The sequence below is a fragment of the Oryza glaberrima genome, chromosome 4 (assembly GCF_000147395.1).
Source record: "Oryza glaberrima chromosome 4, OglaRS2, whole genome shotgun sequence".
In the NCBI taxonomy this organism is placed as follows: domain Eukaryota; kingdom Viridiplantae; phylum Streptophyta; class Magnoliopsida; order Poales; family Poaceae; genus Oryza; species Oryza glaberrima.
Window position 1 is genome coordinate 28,913,307 of NC_068329.1, and position 19,358 is coordinate 28,932,664.

The following is a 19,358-nucleotide window of genomic DNA, read 5'->3' on the forward strand; positions in this document are numbered from 1 at the left end:
ATGGGGAGAAGAACCAAACTACTGTAAAAAATTAAAGCAGAGAGAAATCGCGGCCTCGCGGAGGTCGTGAGAGGGTGGACCAGTGCAGGGCGCGGGCAGCGCGAAGCACAGGCAGAGGTCGCGCACAGTTGGCAGCGCCGCTGCCGCACTGTGCCACTGTGCCGCGTCATGCGTGTCAGCGTGTGCGCGCGCCTCGCGATTCCTCCGCCTCCTCTCACGGCGCTGCCGCTGCCGCTGCTGCGCTCCATGTGGTGTGGTCTCGCCTCGCCTTTCCCCTTCGCCTATGGGCAACTCGGCTACTGAAATCAGCTCAACTGCACTGCTGCACATCTCGGGCTCTCGCCTTTGACCGCCTGTCCGATGCAAAGGGATGGGGGGGCGTCCGGCCGTGACGGCATCCACCTGCGATCTGCCTACGGTACAAGCAAGGACCGCACGTTTCAGTTTTCACGATCTCGGCGAGCTTTTCGGGACGGAGGAGGACGGACTCGCTTTGCTTCCGGCTACGTACATATGCGACCCCGATGTCCCGATGGAGCGTCGGACCGACACGACGACGATACAGTACTTGACGGCACGCGACCCCCTGAGGATTTCACCACACGTACGTACCGGTACGGGCCAAAAAACTTGCAGCTCGCACATGGCGTTATCCAGTATCCACGCGACCAGCATGTATGGACCTATGCCAGCAACAGTACCGCCTACGTGCCAACAGTTAATATTTTTTGCAATTTTACGAACCACTAGTTTACGGATATATTCGTAGTTGTAGCAATGAAGCCATTTTTTATCTTTTGTTGGAGCAACGAGCAATCAGTGATGTGCCGATGTGAGGTAGACAGGTAGTACTAGTAACTTTGTTTGGGGACTTAATAATGTCATTAGCAACGCAAAAGCGAGGATGTGAGGATTTCTACCCTCCTAGCGAACTAGAGATGATCATGGAGGATGGGAAAAGCTGTGCTCCACTAGTATGCATGCGAGCTAGAATAATGGTGGCATCACGTGGGCTTAAGTGTTCTTTGGACTAGACTAATCCACACATTCCAAAAACAAATGTGAACATAACCTTTGATAGAATGATACACTCTGAAAGGTACTCGTATAATAGTTAGCGAAACTTTCTCAGTACAGAATTCACCACATGTATGTTAATATATACGCTAGCTTGGATTAATTACTACGTTTGTTACTAATCATATTGACCATAAATCCTTTAGGTAGCTGAGCAGAATAATTAAGCAGCCGTTTTCGTAACAAATGGGCATCTTTGAAACTGACGAAAGCTTTTTTTTTTTGACAACTGACACAACATTAGGCCTACGGATTGACGAGCTTTTTGACCGCCCACGTACTTCTGATCGATCGACATCCATGGAGTTGCTCATCGGATTTGCCTTGTCGATGAAGATGTTGACGTGTTCAGTGCTGTACTACCTCCGTCCCATATTATTTATCTTTTTAAGTTTTTATTTGTCAATATTTGATCATTCGTCTTATTCAAAAACTTTTGGAATTATTATTTATTTTGTTTGTCATTTACTTTATTATTAAAAGTACTTTACATATGACTTATCTTTTTATATATTTACACTAATTTTTTAAATAAAATGAATGGTCAGACGTTGCAAATAAAAAGTAAAAAACGTTATCTATTATGATACGGAGGGAGTAGGTAGTAGTGTAGGAGTAACTACTAATACACGTAGTATACTGTCTCTGTTCCTTTCTAAATGCTTGTTCATGTTGCTTTCCAAATGCTTACTGATAGCATTTGAAAACTACTCCACTCAGTGCTTCGCCGCAGTAAAAAATAAGGGCTACGCAAACTCGGGCTGAAAGCCTGAAACTCGCTAGCCTGTAACTCCTAAACTGGATTCAGAATACACATCTTCAAGGAAAAAAGATTCAGAATATGCACATTCAGGGTGTGTTTAGTTGGGGAAAAAAAAATTTTTGGATGTCATATCGGACGTTTGACCGGATATCGGAAGAGGTTTTCGGACACGGATGGAAAAACTAATTTCAGAACTCACCTGGAAACCGCGAGACAAATCTTTTGAGACTAATTAAGCCGTCATTAGCACATGTGAGTTACTGTAGCACTTATGGCTAATCACGGACTAATTAGGCTTAAAAGATTCGTCTCGCGATTTCTCCCATAACTGTGCAATTAGTTTTTCTTTTTATCTATATTTAATGCTCCATGCATATGTCTAAAGATTCGATGTGATGTTTTTGAAAAAAAAATTTAGGGAACTAAACGGGCCCTCAGAAAAAGGGTTCAGAAAATTTGAACAATCCACTGTTCCTGCCTTCCTGATTTGTAGCATGAGTAGTATCAAGCTATCAGTATCAAACATGTGTACAAAAATTCAGTAGACTAGTATTTCTGGTTGCAGCACCACTACTGTCAAATCGGAGGCAAAACCTCAAGAAAGGCAGCGAGTGAGCAAAACAACAGGGCCTCAGTGCTGTGTTGGTGCTTTGAGGATTGCTTTGGCAGCATGGCCAGATTGCAGAAATGATTGGAGCAGCCGCATCCATCAACTGGTGTTTTCACAAAAACTCCAGATCACAAAAAAGGAGTATTATACTCGTACGGATCGGATTATATATTGTGTTTGTCACTCGAATCGCCAGTGCCTCGCATGTTTACGAGGACTAGCTCATCGTCGGCACGCTTTACAGGGAGAAACAGGTGCCTGCTAAAGCTGGTGTGTTTTTTGATCTCTTCCTTTTTCTTTTCATTTCGTTCCTTTCTTTCAGCTCATCAGAGGATGGAGATGGAGTAAAAAGAAAAGGCTGTGGCAGTTCGTGTGCGTCCTGGACGACACACGCCACCCTGTCTGCTGCTAGCCTGCTACTGTCTGAATTCTGAAACTATATGTGATGCGATGGCTGTCGTCGTTGCTGTTACATGCTGCATTTCGATAATTCAGAGTTTCAGACATTATCCTGAAAGTTCCCGTGCCACAATATTCAGGACGGTTTCTGTTCATGCTCCAGAACGGCATCACCAGGTGCAGATAATGAACAGATTACAATTCCTTCATGATCTGTTTTTGTTTGGAACTTTGGATAGCTGCGGAAAAAGGAGATGCGTTTCGGAACCTGCAGCGAAATGCGCCGAGATGTTGGGCACATGCTTGAATTAAAGCTTGGTAATTTTTGCGCAAGTTGGAAGAATGTCAGGACAGTTTTCAGTGATGTATACAGCTATGTATTCTTTCGTGTATAATGCAAGAGGACAGTCTGCTTTTAAGCTAATCAGGTCCATGATTAGGGTTTGTGGGAGGCATGATCCATCACTGGACCTCAAAATGCATGCTTAGAATATATTCATAGCTGGTCCCTGCAGATTCATGTAGAAGATTAAGCTTAGGCAAGAAAGGGATTGTACTAGACTGAATAAGAAATTGCCCCCACGCACGCTAGTATCATGTACGTATCCTGCCTAGCAATGCAAACACTCCAACTACTACCTCGCATCTGCTTAACGAGCAGAAAAGGTTAGGGAAAAGCAAACAAAGCTCCGAGCTGTGACACCGCTACTAATCGCGCTTTTCCCTACCCACTAGCTAATAACAGTAGCATTGCCATTAACTAATCAACTGTATTCAACTGCACTATCTGAGTTAGTCACACATGCAGTGAAGAGTCCAGAACATGAACCCAGGATCAGGGGGCAAAAGTTCAGAAATGTCGAGACAATCAGTAACACAATATCTCTGTAATTTACCCTGGTAGTCCCTAGCTACAACTGTACTGTCCCACTATTAACAGTGCCATAATACTCCTAGCTCTGTAAAATTAAGGAAGAGTGAAGTGTTTATTTCACTGTGCTCGAGATCACTATGCATATGAGGCAAGTGCGTGCGTCCAACTTGCTTGGGGGGTCCGCCGTTTCGTGCTCGCGAGGAGGAGCTAGGCGTGCCTCCATAGTTGTACTTCTGCTTTTCCGATGGTGCAGCTGAGAAGATTGAGAGAGGAGAGGAGAAGAAGGATCAGTGCCCTGCATGATTGATGGCCCTGTTTGACGCAACATGTCACCTTGTTTGTCGAGACTCACCGTCCTCGGATTCATGATCAGTTCCTGTTTGGCTCCTGCTGTTCAGGCAGAAATGTACTACTGCCACTCGGATCTTTGGAGCGCTGTGCTGTGAGTGACCTGTGTGAGACAGTGAGGGGGCAGCGAGCAATGCAGATTCTATTACAATGATCATCAGGATGTGATCATGCGAGATGAGCTGCTAGATGCAAGTGCTACTGATCGAGTAGCCTGCTGGTACTAGCTTACTGTTAGTCACACTACTCATGTCGGTGAAACGGGGCAAATGTGCAGCAGATGTAATAGCGGATGGTAGCAGTCGTTTTTGATGTCTTTATCTTCATGTGCCTTTTAGACTGATCTTGCTGCAGTATTAGTTACTACAGGTGATGCCAAATCAACTGTTTGATATACCATGCATGCATGTACCTGTGATTCAATAGGAGATACCACTATCCTACTGGAAAAGTTCGCACGTTATATCGATATAAAGTACTGAATGCCCATGTGAAATTCTTCAGCATTGCCTTTCTGAATTCTCTAAACTGTCGAAGGTAGACTGGAGGAGAACGAGACTGATAAGTATGCTAGGATGCAAAATACTAATAACTGAAACAACAATCTGCATGATCCATTATCAACTCATCGTTAGCAGGTAGACTCACTAATAATGAGAGCATAGTTTCAGTCTTTCAGAGACAGCTACACCAAAGAGAAAAACAGAAGAAACACACCCATTTGGACATCTCTGAATTCGTCTGTTCATCTTTACCAACTTACCAAAACATAATCAACGCATATATATCTCTCTTTGCATCTGTACTCATCGAATCTTAAAGATCAGCCAAACATATCGAGTTTCAGTAACCAAAGCAGAAGGAAACAACAGCTACAGGACAGTTTCTCCAAACGAACCCTATTAATGCAACAGCTTCCTGTTTCAGTCTGCACTCTGTAGCAGATGTAAAACCGATGTAACCACTCGACCGTACAAGGCCCAGATACGGTCCACCCCCCGCAGTTCAAGTGGGCCCCAAAATCCTGACTCTCTCTCTCTCCCAGCCCGGCCCACCAGCACACTAAATGCAAGCCCAGGCAGCACAGCCACTGGTCCCCAATTAATGCGCACGCGCAGATGGTGGGCCCGCGTCATAGTCAATGACCCCACCGGTCAGCCCGTGGCGACTCACTGTACACCGCCCACAGGAACGGGACCCACCTGTCGGCGTGAAAGGACTCGTCGAAACGGTGCAGACGGGGAGAGCCGAGCCAGTAAAGGCGGCTGGGTCCCACCGCGCCATTTCGAATTTGCGAGTCGGGTCACCTCCCACCGGGTATTGCTCCGCCGTTTACGCTCCGAAACGTTTCGAATTTCCGAGGTCGCGACGCGGAAGGTGGATCCGCGGTGAGAGTCACGTGGGTGGTGACCGGAATCGGGGTGGTAAAAATCCAAAAGCGAACGCAGCGCAACGCCTAGCTCGTCTTTCGTCTCTGTGTGCGCGTGTTGTTTTTCCTTCTTTTTTTGGCTTCTTTTTCGCTTGCCATTCGCGTGGAGGCGTTTCGAAAAGTTTGCTCGGCTCTCCCCGATCGAGAGAGAGAGAGAGAGAGAGAGAGAGAGAGAGAGCAGCGGAGGAGATGGCGGCGGCGGCGGCGGCGGCGACCATAGGGATGATGGACAGCGCGTACTTCGTCGGGAGGGGGGAGATCCTCAGCTGGATCAATGCCACCCTCCAGCTCTCCCTCGCCAAGGTCGAGGAGGTAAGGGCCCCCCCCATTTCTTTCCTTCCCCCGCATTCGATTTGGTTCCTCGGATGAAACCATGAAGGCGTAGGGGTCTGATCCTTTTGCAATTTAGGAGTGGGTGTGTGTGGAACTTGTGGTTGGGCTGGGACTCGGACTGTTGTGTGCTGATTTTTCTGGGATTTTGGTCGTGTTCCCCTGCAGGCGGCGTCAGGGGCGGTGCAGTGCCAGTTGATGGATATGGTTCACCCTGGGGTGGTGCCAATGCACAAGGTCAATGCTTCTTCATTCCTGTTGTTTTGGATTTGATCGATCTGCTTTATGTAATGCTGTATAGGTGCCTTAGGCGGTTCTGATGCTTTATTGTCATGGGGTTTGCAGGTGAATTTTGATGCTAAGACCGAGTATGACATGATCCAGAACTACAAGATTCTTCAAGATGTGTTCAACAAGCTGCGGTTGAGCAAGGTATTGGTTCTGGCCTCACAAATGAGTGCTTGGCGTCTTTGATACATGTAGGTTTTCATGATCACGCCCTTGCGGCTTTGATGGTTTCTTGAGATTCTAAATTTATGGTATCAGGAGATTTTCCATTGAAGCATGCCTGTTAGTGACGTTAGCATAGTGAGATGACAAAAATATTCATCATGGACTAAATTTGTTATGCAATATTCTGCGGTACTGAAATCAGATTGATGTTGTGCTTAACGACAAGTGGAAATGAAAACTGGTTAAGCTCTTTTTTGTGTAGAGCTGTAGTGTGTATACTGCAAAGATTGATTTTGTGAGGCAGGGATACAAAATGTCTCATGATTCATGATACTGGTTATATCTTAGTATTGTGCAGCAAAAGGCAGCAATGTATTCTGTAACCGTACTATCATTAGGATATGGCAATGTGATTAGGTTGTGTTATTATGTAGAATGATGGTGGACTGGTGATTGCTTTCATGGTTTCTTATCTCAAAATTAGTGCACGTTGAAGATGTACTGTTGTTGTGTTTGTCCTATTTTCACTCTATGTAACAAGGTCATTAGATTAGACTTGTGCCACAGGATGGCATCTGATTGTGAGGCCTTTGTTCTAATGCTTCATCTGTGTCCCTCTGCAACTATTTTTAGATCATATGCCCCATACAAGCTGTTTGTTCTAATCAACAGTGGATGTTCCGTGCAGAATATTGAGGTCAACAAGCTTGTCAAGGGACGTCCATTGGATAACCTGGAGTTTCTGCAATGGTTGAAAAGATATTGTGATTCTGTAAATGGTGGAATCATGAATGAGTATGTGCCTTGGTTATGCTGAATATGTAAGATAATTGCATTCTGTTGCTAATTATGGAGTTGAGATTTGAGAAGGCTTGTGTTCAATTTTCAGAAACTACAATCCTGTAGAGAGGAGGTCTAAGGGTTGCAAAGAACGCAGTCTCAAAGGTTCCAACAAGTCGTCCAAATCACTACAAGCTAATAGATTGTCTAGTGCAAATTCAGCTGATGGAGGTACATTGAATTTGTTTGATACTATGTGCATCACTAAAGTATTAATAAGTGAGACTTCAAGTGTGCCTTTATGGTTCATAGGAGTACTTTGCTCTCATACTGTAATGATTAAATCAATTCAAGGCCTTAAGAGAAGCTGGATGGTGCCACCAGTCTCTCATCTACTTAGGAGTGTTTTAAAATCAATGCTCCTTTTTATTTGGTACCATAGAAGCATGATTCACTTGTATTTGATCTCATTTAGTAATAGCTCTATTTTTGCCCAATTAAACAGGTCCATGCGTTGGTAAAGTCAATGTTATCTCTGAAGAGCATTACATAGAACAGATTCAGCAATTATCTGAGAAGGTATGGACCATATAATCCAAGTAGCTGATTCATCTTAATAATGCGACCTGCATCTTTTAAAGTTTCTTCTAATGTCAAAAGCCCAATGACTATTCTGTTTGACTGTTGTAGCTATCCACTTCTTTGAAGTTCAGTGTTCTGTAGACTGTAGTTGTTTACATTGATATTGCTACCTTTAATCCACATTCTAATCATCCTCGCTATGTAGCGTGTTAGGGTCATGTTTTGCATCTTCAATGCTAAGTAAATTGCAAACTTATGAGTTTTGATAATGCGAATATCTCTATTGAGTTGCAGATTGCAGGCCTGAAAATTTCTATGGATAGCGCGGAGAAAGAAAGAGACTTCTACTTTTCTAAGCTGCGCGACATTGAGATACTGTGTCAAAGACCAGAGTTGGAGCATCTTCCGGTAAGTAATTAGCTAGGGATCTTCCAGTATTGTGCCTGTTTGCGGGCGCAGATTAAGGCTAATAATTTCTGAGGTCCTATACTCCTATTCATTGACCAAATAGTTTCTCTTCTTTTTGGTTTACTACTAACCTGATGAATATTGTCTTGACAGATGACCAAGGCTGTACAGAAGATACTTTATGCGGCTGATGCAAGAGATTCGCCATTGCCTGAGGCTAATGAAATAATCACCCGGTCACCAAGCATGTTCCCAGATGAAGCCTAGGGAGAAATGGCATCAATACACTCTTAAGCTATATTTAGATAATTTTGTGGCTATCCTATTTTGTCGAATCGTTGTAAATGAGTAAATAACGCTTGACATTAGCTACTTGTGGCAAGTCCACCGAAGATATCTTCGGTTCTGACTTGAATGTCAACTTCCTAGAACTAGTTGTGAACTGAATATGCATTAGCAATGCTCTTCTCTCGTTTCTGATCTCCTTGGAGATATTTTATGGCATTCGACAGCTCGTAACTTGCTTTTTTTCTGGAATGGTTATGTTGGATTATTTATCTTGATGCTCCACGTTTGATTTTCATTTTCTCTAAAATGTGGACCCATTATCTATGGTCTATTAACAGGTGCAAATTTTACAAATCCATGTAACTATGAAACAACAGAAGTGAATACTAGTAACAGCTATACGAGGAAGGATGAGTATCTGTCACAGCTATACAGGAATAGCGAACAACAAAGGTGAGTATCTGTAACAGCTATGCCTATATCCCCATACGAGGAAGAAATGAGTATCAACAAAGGTGAGTATCTGTAACAGCTATGCCTATACGAACATCTGGAAGAAATATGAGTATCTCGGAGATCGAACATACTGTTGTCGCTCACTTGCTCTACATACTGTTGCGGTTCACTTGCTCTACGTTTGCTGCCCAATTGCTCCTGTAGTGCATCATGTTAATTGCTGCATTGCCCAATTGCTCCTGTAGTGCGTCATGCTAGTTGCTGCATTGCCGGTGCCTAGCTCTAGAAAACAGAAAGGAAACATTTATAATTAAGTAAACAGGAGTTAATAATAATTCATCAGGAGTTAGCAATAATTCACCATGAGTTAACAATAACAAAGAAAATAGATATAAATTAAGGCTAATACCTTGTCTTGAGTCTTCACCTCCTTAGCCTGCGACTTCGCCTCGGCCTCACGAGGCTCCGGAAGCTTCTCAGATTGCGTCTTCACATCATGGGACTCTAGAAGCTTCTCGAATTTCTTGATGAGATGCGAGATGATGCCATCTAACTCTTCGCTAGCTTTGACCGCTTTGTACAGCAATGTTGCTACAGCCGCACAGAACGTGAAAATGGTGAGGATACAGGGAGGAATGCGCATGGATCCCTTGATCCTCCTTTCTACAGCTTCCTTGAAGTAAGCAGTCTGCCAACCACCGATCAGAAGAACCAATAAGCTTGAGAGTAAACTAGGATCTCCTGAGAATCTCTCCTGGACTAATTTGAGAATCCAGCCCAAGAGGGAGAGCCGGGTGTTGGGGAAGGCGCTCTGGGTGTTGGGGAAGCCGGGGACGCAGCTACGAGGACTGGCAGTGGAGGCGGTGCAGGGAAGCGCGGAGGCGGCGCCGTCGATCTCCGGGAGTGCCGAGACATCGTCTTCCCCGTCAGTCCTGCGCGCGCGCAGGCGCAACACGTCGAAGTGGGTGGCCGAGTTGATCGGGGTAAGGCGGATGGCCGCGGAAGGAGTCGAAATCTGCTTCCTCAAAACGAAATCGCGTGACGAACTCGGCAGAAATGAGATGATGGTGGTGGCGGAAGAGGATTGGGGGGTTTACCGAACATTCCAGGCCCGGATAGCGGAGCGATACCAACGCCATGGCCACCGTCGCGGGGAGGCGAGAGGGCGCGGTCGCCATGGGGACGCGGTGGGGCATGGCCGCAGGCACCGAGGTCGCGCCGCCCGCGGGGAAGCGGAGCGTCATCGCCATTGCTGTCGGCCAGCGACCACGGGGAGTTCCGAAACTAGGGCTTGGCCAGTAGGTCTCTCTCCGGCGCGGACGCGGCGAAATGGCGGCGCGATTCCGAGGTAGAGGACGACACCCACTTTTATAGGTGGTGATTATTGATTAACCAGTTGGTTATTGGCGAGGCAGCATAGATTACGTATCCTCCAAGTAGCTGATGATTAAGCCGGTCTAAGTTAACTCTTGTTGGTTATTAGCGAGGCAGCCGTGCCCTGAATTTGCACTGCGGCAAATTTGGCTATATGTACTGAAGTGATCAGAAGTTTCAGTGTACATGCTACCTCATGTAGATTCAGTGCTTCAGAAATACGCAAAACAAAACAAACTATTATCGTATAACTAATTGAGTATCAATCATTTTAAATTTGAAAATGAACTAATACGATTATTTTAAAGTAACTTTACCATATAATTTTTTTTTAAAAAAAATTATACTATCATTTAGTAGTTCAGGAAGCATGCTTAAAAAACGAGAGGAGTTTTCATCCTAACTTGTCCTCTCGAACTCAACCTTATAAAGAATGTTATTTCATTCAGACTGGAGTATTTACCAGTGTGATGAGAATGAATCAGATAAGGGTTCCACTTGCTAGAAATCCTTAAACCAGCTTATAACATCAAATCCAGACATCCAGATTGCCCAATAACACGTTAAAATTTTTTTAAGATACTTTCGTGATTCATCAACACAGGCATCATCCTTTTTATTATTATTATTTTGAGCAAACAGTACAGCCATCAAAATTTGTGAAAAGACAATCAGTTACTCCTGCAAAACATATATAGCATGCTATCTTCATTAAATGGTCATATTAGATATTCAGATATCCAACCTTACATTTGGGTCATTGAGTCTACCAGAATACTAGTTACCATCTAAAATAGAAAATAGATTACAATGAGTGATTCCAGTGAATCTGTGAATAGTGCCACCAGCAAACCAAACCAAACGACTATAACTTAATTATGTTGTTCTAGTTTTCTTTTTTCCATTTGCATCCATACATAATGAGACCCTTTGCCACTTTTATAAGACCACCTTTGCTTTGCAATATTCTGTAAACCCCAAGCCAGAAGAGTCGGATATAGTTGGTGCCAACCATCTCATAGTAGACGGTTCGGAAGTATAGTTGGACATTAAGGAACCTGAGATAAGCAGATAATTGTTAGTACACAAAGCAATGAAGACATTTTTCTCTAGGGAACATCAACCACAGTAAACAAGGATCTGTAATCAGAAATTGGTTCAATAGACAGGGATCAGCAACCCTTTACCCATCCCAAACCCAATTCACTTATTTAAAGTTTAAAATGAATATGTATAATCCTGAATAGTCACAATTTGCAATATAACCCTCAATCACAATTAGACTAAGAATTAGTATAAAACTCTACAATTCAGAGGTTCATGCCTTCTTTGTCAATGAAATATACAGAACAGGAAAAGTATTCCGGTGATATGAATGTGGTAACAGAAAAAAAAAAGCTCGATTACTTATATACGAGGCATGCTTATCGATGATAATCAAGGTTAATATACTAAAACACTGACCAGATCAATCCTGCAAGGACGCCGTACGTGCCCTGTCATAAGAACAAAAAGGCAAAAACGTTAACTAGTGAGGCTTGAAGCATATTTGAATGGGATTTGCATGTGCCTGTTTGCTGACGAGAAGTGGGTATTTTATACCTGATAACCACGGCTATCCTTGAAAGACAAAACAAATAACAGAACTGCAATGGAAAGAAAAGGATCATGCGCTATCAGCATAGGTGCAAACAAACCATACAAATTAAGTACGAAAAGGATATACAGTCGAACGTTAAAAGAAAGTATTTTATAAAGCTTAAATTATTGAGCATATATGAGTAGAATGCATAATCACGTATTTCATGCACGTATTTCTTTCTACATGACATATTCTGCGGACATAGTAACCCATGGTAAGAAAATGTCATGGTAAGACAAAAAGCCTTTGTGACTCACCTAGTTGTATCCGTGCACATATGTTATTTGCCCTGCCGTTCCTTTGCAACTCTGCTGCTAAGATGCTTAGCTTGTAGAACATATATCCAAGAACAATGTCCACGAAAAGGAATGGTGTCATGTTGCATAGTTGGCTAAAACCGGCGATAACTAACAAAGCACCTGCAAACATAACACCCAGAGTAACTCATGTACAAATCACCTCAGTTCATCTCTGGTGCTGCACGCCTGCATTATTCGTGTTCATATATATATTATAAAAGTGTCTTTCTATGCAGACTGATAAGCTAAGAGAAACATGAAAAACAGGATCTTATCCCGTGTAAGAGACTGAACTAAGGGGGTGTTTAGATGGGGCTAAAACTTTTTAGCCTATGTCACATCGGATGTTTGGACGCTAATTTGGAGTATTAAACATAGACTAATAAAAAAAAACTAATTTCATAAATGAGAGCTAATCCGCGAGACGAATTTTTTAAGCCTAATTAATCCATAATTATAAAAAGTTTACTGTAGCATCACATTGTCAAAATCATGACGTAATTAGACTCAAAAGATTCGTCTCGCGAATTAGTCCAAGGATATGGAATGGGTTTTGTAATTAGTATATGTTTAATAATCCAAATTAGTGTCCAAACATCCGATGTGACAGGGACTTGGAATAAGTCCCTGTAAACCAAACAAACAGGCCCTAAATATTGGAGCATTTAGTTAACCGGTACTGGAGATGACAGCCCTGAGGAGCAGCCTTAGCAATTTCACAAGGGCAGGTGGTGTTTTTTTTCACAATAAAGGAAGAGACAAGCATACAGGAGGTGAATTTCGGGCCTATTCACTTTTTTTCATAACAGAGGAGAAGTGCAGGACTTCGAACACAATGGTAAGAAAGAGAGAGAGAGAGAGAGAGAGTAAATTTCAGAAAACTCCATGTTTAATGGTTAAAATTACAGAAAACCTATTGTGACATAAAAAAAAGAATGGTGCTAGAAGAGAGAAATTGATGGGTTTTGTTTTTCTTTTTACCGGAGAGGATGCCGATGTGGAAACTGCGGCAGCGGAAGAGGTTGCCGGCGGCGCCGATCTCCCGCAGCACGCGGAAGACGCGTTCGAGGGGGCCGGACACAAGAGCATGCCATATAGCGTCCATCTCCTCCCGGCCCTTCCCAGGGGGGTCGGAATCCGCGAGAGAAAAATACGTGGCGTCTTCTTCGGACAAGTTCTCCGCCCACCACGGCGATCCGGGCAGTGTGTACGAGCCTGGAGCAGGAGATGGCGGCAGGGCTTCCGAGCAGCCAGAAGCGGGAGACGCGGCCGCGCAGGACAACCTCAAGCCAACGACTCCATTGCCACGCTTGCTGCATCGAAGAAGGCCAGCGCTAACCCTATCGGGGCCGGGCCGCGTCCCCACTGGCCGGCGGAACAAGGCGCCGGCTGATGGGCAGCACCGGAGAGAAGACGCCATTGTGGCGGAGCTCATCGCCATGATGCCTAGGGTCTTAGCACCCGGCGTTCTATGGCGGGTCGAGGGAGTTCCAAAATTAGGCGGCGGCGGCGGCGGCGGGAAGACGAAGGGGCGACCGCCGACCGGGCGAGTGCTCGATCAATTAGGGCCTTGGGTCGGGGAAGAGGATACAACTACGCGAGCGGAGAGAACTGGGTCTGGTCCGGCACGACCGTGCGCGCCCGTGTCCGGTCGGGTTGCGCCGTGCGCGCGCCCGAGACCAACCGAGGATGAGTGGACCGAGACCGACCGTCGACCGAGGAGGAGTGGACGGCTGGTTTCGAGTCCCTCCTTCCAAAAGAAAGTATAAGTACTATTTCATTCTTCGATTCTTCTAAAAGTCTATTTCCTCCATCCATAATTATTGATGTGAAAACACGAGGCCTGAAAGATCTACTTAAACTCCAGTGCAGATTCAAAACTTGCCTTTGGGTGTGTGAGCGTGCCAGTTGATTTGATCCTGTAATCAACAAGAAACAAAGATCAAGAAACCGCGGTTAAATCCATAAACAATAGTCGATCGGCTAGTTGCCGATGACGTACCATTTGTCTTTGAGTCGATGTCATATGTAGATCGGTCGGCAGTCATGAATAAGAAAGAACTAAACCTACTCGATCGGCTGTAGATATTAATGATATATAATCCTTATGTCGATATATACTTAAATCAAATGATTGGGATAGATCGGTCGCCATGCCGAGATAGTATAAATCACTTAGATCGAATTATATATTAACAACAAGACTATATATATTCATAGCATAGCCGATCAGATAGATCTAGCATATATCGGCTAATACTCCGATACCACTCTATATTAAGATATTAAAGTAAGTAAGATATACCAAACGAAAAGCCTAATATACCTAAATGCAACAAGGTCTCAAAATAAAAGGGCAGATCTAGCATATCAATTAAACACATAAAATATAAAGCTAAATCAGGTAAGATCGACTGAAACCCCGATACTACCCTAATCGGCAACCAAAGACAGGCTAGAGATTGAGATTCTAATCACGACTCATAGGATCAAACTCAACTGATGTAGCTATAAGTATGAAAAGGACAATATCTAGACAATTAAGCCGTTGAATGTGTCATAGAGTGGTGAATATCTTATATAATCTAAGTCAACATCGGTATTTAACTTAATCGGCTGCCTTCTATTAGCATATGTTAGCCGATTGTAGGTTAGATAGCGATATTGCCAGAGATTATGTAAGATATATGATAACTCGACGAATTACATAAACAAGATTAGAGTGTCATAAAGATGGAAGCACTAATCCCGAGAACGCAAGCCACCATAACAAGTTTTACCTCTTGTTGAAGATCGAAACCGATGCAGCTCAACCCAAAAGCAAGAACTCGTCGAAACAAAACGAAAGTGAAAAGGGTGGCGATGCGCCGAGATTGTATTGAACGTGTGTTAGTTTGATTACATGGGGTTCGGGTCTATTTATACCCGAGAATTACAAAGTATGTCCATATCGGACACGATTCTTATCTCTAACAAACTCTAAGATATCATAAGTTTTTGTGGCAGATTTTTGCCCACACATATCTCTAAGGAATTAATATAAAATATCCTAATTAATAGATACAATTGCCTTCTCAGGACTCTATCCATGCGTGGCAATCATCATGAAGCACATTAACCTAAACTGACAATATGTTGTATCATATTGTCGGATTCGGCTCCATCGGCTAACCTTGTCCGACTCGAAATCTGCCGATCTTAGTCGTAGCCGATTCGGACTTCAGCCGATCTTTACTCTGTTTTCGGGATAATCTCTATCTCGATTTCCATCTCGATTCCTCCTTTACATCTGACTCTTGGATTACCAAATTTGGTCGTTAACAATAATATAAGGGATTTTAATTTTTTGCTTGTATTGTTTGACCACTCGTCTTATTAAAAAAATTGTGCAAATATAAAAAATGAAAAGTTATGTTTAAAGTACTTTGGATAATAAAGTAAGTCGCAAATAAAATAAATAATAATTCTAAATTTTTTTTAATAAGATGAATGGTCAAACAGTGCAAGCAAAAAGTCGAAATTCCTTATACTTACTCGTAAAGGAAGTCGTTTTGGACAGCGACACGGTCTCCAAAACACAACTTTGACTTCTTGTTTCTATAAAAAATTTATTGAAAAGTGATATATGTATACTTTTATGAAAGTATTTTTCAAGACAAATCTATTCATATAATTTTACATTTTCAAACTCAATGACTTGAGAGTTATTCATGATTTATATTACGAGTATGAAGGGAGTATTATGGGACGAAGGGAGTAAGTCATATTTGTAATCACTATGTGCTATATTAAATTTTTAATCGGAACTCAAAAAGTCATTTTAGTACTTATTGTTTACATGTTCATTGGTTTTGTCACATGATAAATAAATTAACTGCACATTGGTTTTGGTGTAAAAAGAAATAGGAATTTGACTTTTGCAAGGAGGGAGTATATTGTAACAGTGTCGGTCTCTCCTGCGCCGTTAGATTTGCATAGTGCGGTAGAGACGAAGGAAGGTAAAGTGCTAAACTGGAAAAAATAGAGTGTCGGCCCGCCCAAGTTTAGCCCAAGAGTAATTGGTTTTGTCGACAGATCGCTTGACCCATGATGGATTTGGATACAAATTTTGCTGCAAGACCAAGACACATAAAAATATTTCCCAGTTGGTCAGTGTTTTACCATGGACTAGTCTATCTTAAAGCGTGCATCGCATCTGCGACCTAGCAAGCTAATTAGATAGATAAGTTTTGCCCACATGGACAATTTCCAAATCTGAAGTTTGTTTTAGTCACCTCCAACTAGCTTAACTCCATTGTGTGACTAGCCGTGTTCGATGATCAATGCTCAAAACTAACGCTGTTTAGTTTTGCATAATTGGAGCAGCAATACAAATTAATCTTCACACTTGAGCAATTAAGATTGTGGCCTCTCTCTTGGTTCTTCGCCCGCATCATCCTTAGATCCATGACTGATTTGATGACATTTTCCTGCATTGAAAAAGAAAGTTTTTGAATATACAAGTAGACAGTGATATGAGCAGATCGATAAACACAGATCAATAGTTCCCATGGGAGAGCACTAGTTTTGTATGATAGTGCAATGGTATCATGGATATTGATTAATTCCTATCATTCTATGGTTAAACCTACATAACTTTGCTTCTGCTACTGAAATTTAAACTGCCATGCTACAACTATGGGTGGAGATTAAGATTCAGACAGATATAACCCGGGGCCAAAACAACCACTTGTGCTTAAAATAGACAGTGCATGACCATGATATCCAGAAATAGCATCCGTTTTAGTGTTACGGTGGTGATCCAGTGCAAATAAATTGGGTAGTAATTGTTGCAAAAACAGACAGTTTTGCACCTGTTTGATATATTACTATAAGATGTATTTAAGGGTAATAGTTTCTGAGGTCCAATTCATTTGACCAAATACTGTAAAGCTACTGTAAAGCTCAAATGAAAGGCTGTATGGGTTGGCAACAGAAAGGCTGCAGTAAACAAAATTGGATGGACAACAAGGTTTAACCCAACAAATAATACCTCCTGGAAACTTATCAAGGTAATCAGTATGATAACAGCAAACCCTCAAGAATAATTACTACTTCCTCCGTTTCACATTATAAGATTTTCTATCATTGCCCATATTCATATAAATATTAATGAATCTAGACACATACATCTATATGAATGTGGGCAATATTATAAAGTTTTATAATATGAAACGGAGAGAGTACTGACTTAATTGCAAGTGTGTGCAGCAGTAGGAATTGTGCTTCTACACATAGTTCTTACTGTTCAAATGAGGACAAGGAGCTTGATTAATGTGTGCAAAAGGCTATGTGACTCACTCACCAGACAACCATCTCGCACTAGAGATCCTCCTACGTTGGTATTGCCCAACCTGAAGTCCCAACCATACAGCCTTTCTGTTGCTTACTGCAGAACAAAATAAGTACGGTTACATCCACATATAGTACGGCTTTTGTTTAATCTGAACTCCTTTAAATCTCGTTACCTTTTTCACACCTCGATCACGGGGTCTCTTTGTTAAGTTCCTGCTTCTTGTCGATGTTCTGGTGGCAGCCACTAGAGAAAAAAAAAAGTTAAGCAAATTAACAAAATTCCTCAATTTCAGTTTTAATGGAGGAAATTCACAAACGAAAAATCTACCTGTACTTCCCCGTCTTGGTAATCTTAAGAAAATAAGAACCAAGACCTTCGAGCTCCTTGCCGGACTTAATGGCATCATACGTGAATGCAATGGCGGCAGAGGAGAAAACAAAAACAGAAAGAACAGATGGAGATAATCGGACTCGGTGCCCAACTTGATCGGCAACCTTCTTCCGGATGCTGGGATTCTTCACAGCTGTGATAAGAAGTGCAGATACAACATGGAGAAACAGGAACAAAGTGGATGTGCCCGTGCCCGACATGGATGATCCACCTGTAGAAATGTACACAAATCGCTCAAACAGGGTAGAGGCGGCGGCGTTGCTGTCTGGAATCTGCGGCGTGGCCGGTGCGCAGCTTGTGGCCTCGGTGTCGGGCAGGGTGGAGATGGCGTCGTCGGCCAGGGTGTCATCACCGTCGGGCAAGGGGGAGTTGGTGCCGTCGCTCTTGGGCCTTCGTGCTCGTGTGTGGGAGCGGCGGGTGACGACGGGGGAAGCCAACTGCTCGATTAAGAACACGCGAACTCATCGGTGGGAGAAAAGGGGATGGGCGGAGGAGCACGGGCGGTTATGGGGCATACCAGAGACGGAAGGCAGCCCGACGAAGACGCCGGAATCACGAAGACGCCGGAGTCGCCGCCGCGGGGAACGAAGACGCCGGAGTCGCCGCCGCGGGGAACGAAGACGCCGGAGTCGCCGCCGCGGGGAACGAAGACGCCGGAGTCGCCGCCGCTGGGAACGAAGTCGCCGGAGTCGCCGCCGCAGGGAAGCGGGAGGGCGGTGTCGCCGATCGCTGCTCGATTACGAACACGCGAACTCATTACTCAATACTCATCAGTAGAGCGGGCTCGCGGGGCGGCGGTGGAGCAGAGCCACCGAGGTCGGCACCGGGTGGAGGCGGAGCGTCGAGAGCGACATTGATGCGGCGGGGGAGGAGCGAACCTAGGGTTTGGGATTAGCTCTCTCTCTCTGTCTCTCCTATGGCGCGGGGCGCGGCGGGCGGCGAAACGAATTCGAGAGGTACCCCGACTCGGGGGGAAGACGATGGCGCCGCGACGCAGAGGAGGAGGCGAGCGTGGGTTTTGTACTTGTCACTGACCGCTGGGTCCCACACGGGGACGGGGGCCTGACCCTCTCGCCGGCGCGGGCGTGCGATGCGGCACCGGACAGCGTGTTTTGGATCGATTTGAGCCATTTTGGGTCGATGCCAAAAGGTATACCAATTTTTAGTAGTTTGAATAGTAAACGGGATTGTTTGGTTTAAAATTAAATAGTTGGCAATATGTTTAATTTGGTATAATCCTATAACTTTTTTCGTCTAATATATAGGATATAATTTGGCATCCATTTGACATCGATTCAAACACACTCATTTACAGTATCATCCTATCAAAATCGAAACAGTAGAAGTGCAAAAACTTGGCTTAGTTTTAATATTACCAATATTTTGATAGGGTATTAAATCAAACAAGTCCTAAATACAATTATGGTTGAAGAACACACCAGAACCGGGCGGTTAAGTACCATTCTGCAGAAAATTGGAGTAAAAATCTTGCACATTAGGATTTGTGACCCGACTAACCCT

At 43.6% G+C, this 19,358-nt stretch overlaps 4 protein-coding genes across 5 annotated transcripts; 1 reads left to right on the plus strand and 3 right to left on the minus strand.

Moving 5' to 3' along the window:
• Positions 1–5,544: 5,544 nt before the first annotated feature.
• Positions 5,545–8,557, plus strand: LOC127769702 (microtubule-associated protein RP/EB family member 1A). Its single transcript, XM_052295323.1, has 8 exons — positions 5,545–5,812; positions 5,999–6,067; positions 6,176–6,262; positions 6,972–7,078; positions 7,173–7,294; positions 7,569–7,642; positions 7,940–8,053; positions 8,207–8,557. The coding sequence occupies exons 1-8, from the start codon at positions 5,690–5,692 to the stop codon at positions 8,318–8,320; spliced, it is 810 nt and encodes a 269-aa protein (XP_052151283.1). The 5' UTR covers positions 5,545–5,689; the 3' UTR covers positions 8,321–8,557.
• A 93-nt stretch (positions 8,558–8,650) lies between these two features.
• Positions 8,651–10,047, minus strand: LOC127769703 (uncharacterized). Of its 2 annotated transcripts, none has more exons than XM_052295325.1 (3): positions 9,895–10,047; positions 9,207–9,812; positions 8,651–9,036 (listed from the first exon to the last, which is right to left on the minus strand). In XM_052295325.1, the coding sequence occupies exons 1-3, from the start codon at positions 10,045–10,047 to the stop codon at positions 8,947–8,949; spliced, it is 849 nt and encodes a 282-aa protein (XP_052151285.1). In that variant the 3' UTR covers positions 8,651–8,946. The 2 variants fall into 2 exon arrangements, with proteins under 2 accessions (XP_052151285.1, XP_052151284.1); XM_052295324.1 differs by having other exon boundaries at positions 8,651–9,079.
• An 808-nt stretch (positions 10,048–10,855) lies between these two features.
• LOC127771663 (uncharacterized) lies at positions 10,856–13,661 on the minus strand. Its single transcript, XM_052297589.1, has 5 exons — positions 13,094–13,661; positions 12,071–12,232; positions 11,774–11,817; positions 11,636–11,667; positions 10,856–11,229 (listed from the first exon to the last, which is right to left on the minus strand). Exons 1-5 carry the CDS (start codon positions 13,551–13,553, stop codon positions 11,058–11,060), a joined length of 870 nt encoding a protein of 289 aa, XP_052153549.1. The 5' UTR covers positions 13,554–13,661; the 3' UTR covers positions 10,856–11,057.
• A 2,525-nt stretch (positions 13,662–16,186) lies between these two features.
• On the minus strand, positions 16,187–18,776 carry LOC127772257 (uncharacterized). The gene is made up of 5 exons (XM_052298277.1): positions 18,355–18,776; positions 17,775–18,274; positions 17,620–17,690; positions 17,457–17,540; positions 16,187–16,581 (listed from the first exon to the last, which is right to left on the minus strand). Exons 1-3 carry the CDS (start codon positions 18,592–18,594, stop codon positions 17,636–17,638), a joined length of 795 nt encoding a protein of 264 aa, XP_052154237.1. The 5' UTR covers positions 18,595–18,776; the 3' UTR covers positions 16,187–16,581; positions 17,457–17,540; positions 17,620–17,635.
• Positions 18,777–19,358: the final 582 nt, after the last annotated feature.

Excerpts from the sequence above, each read along its gene's own strand:
- LOC127769702 (XM_052295323.1), top strand. The coding sequence starts at position 5,690 with ATGGCGGCGGCGGCGGCGGCGGCGACCATAGGGATGATGGACAGCGCG. Across the intron at positions 7,079-7,172 it reads AATGGTGGAATCATGAATGA|AAACTACAATCCTGTAGAGA; the intron begins GTATGTGCCTTG and ends TTCAATTTTCAG. Across the intron at positions 7,295-7,568 it reads TGCAAATTCAGCTGATGGAG|GTCCATGCGTTGGTAAAGTC; the intron begins GTACATTGAATT and ends CCAATTAAACAG.
- LOC127772257 (XM_052298277.1), bottom strand. The coding sequence starts at position 18,594 with ATGAGTTCGCGTGTTCGTAATCGAGCAGCGATCGGCGACACCGCCCTC. Across the intron at positions 18,275-18,354 it reads CGGGCTGCCTTCCGTCTCTG|TTGGCTTCCCCCGTCGTCAC; the intron begins GTATGCCCCATA and ends TTAATCGAGCAG. Across the intron at positions 17,691-17,774 it reads ACCAAGACGGGGAAGTACAG|TGGCTGCCACCAGAACATCG; the intron begins GTAGATTTTTCG and ends TTTTTTCTCTAG.
- LOC127771663 (XM_052297589.1), bottom strand. The coding sequence starts at position 13,553 with ATGGCGATGAGCTCCGCCACAATGGCGTCTTCTCTCCGGTGCTGCCCA. Across the intron at positions 12,233-13,093 it reads CCACATCGGCATCCTCTCCG|GTGCTTTGTTAGTTATCGCC; the intron begins GTAAAAAGAAAA and ends TTATGTTTGCAG. Across the intron at positions 11,818-12,070 it reads ATGTGCACGGATACAACTAG|TTCTGTTATTTGTTTTGTCT; the intron begins GTGAGTCACAAA and ends TTTCCATTGCAG.
- LOC127769703 (XM_052295325.1), bottom strand. The coding sequence starts at position 10,047 with ATGGCGATGACGCTCCGCTTCCCCGCGGGCGGCGCGACCTCGGTGCCT. Across the intron at positions 9,813-9,894 it reads ATCCGGGCCTGGAATGTTCG|ATTTCGACTCCTTCCGCGGC; the intron begins GTAAACCCCCCA and ends TTGAGGAAGCAG. Across the intron at positions 9,037-9,206 it reads AGGTGAAGACTCAAGACAAG|GAGCAATTGGGCAATGCAGC; the intron begins GTATTAGCCTTA and ends GACGCACTACAG.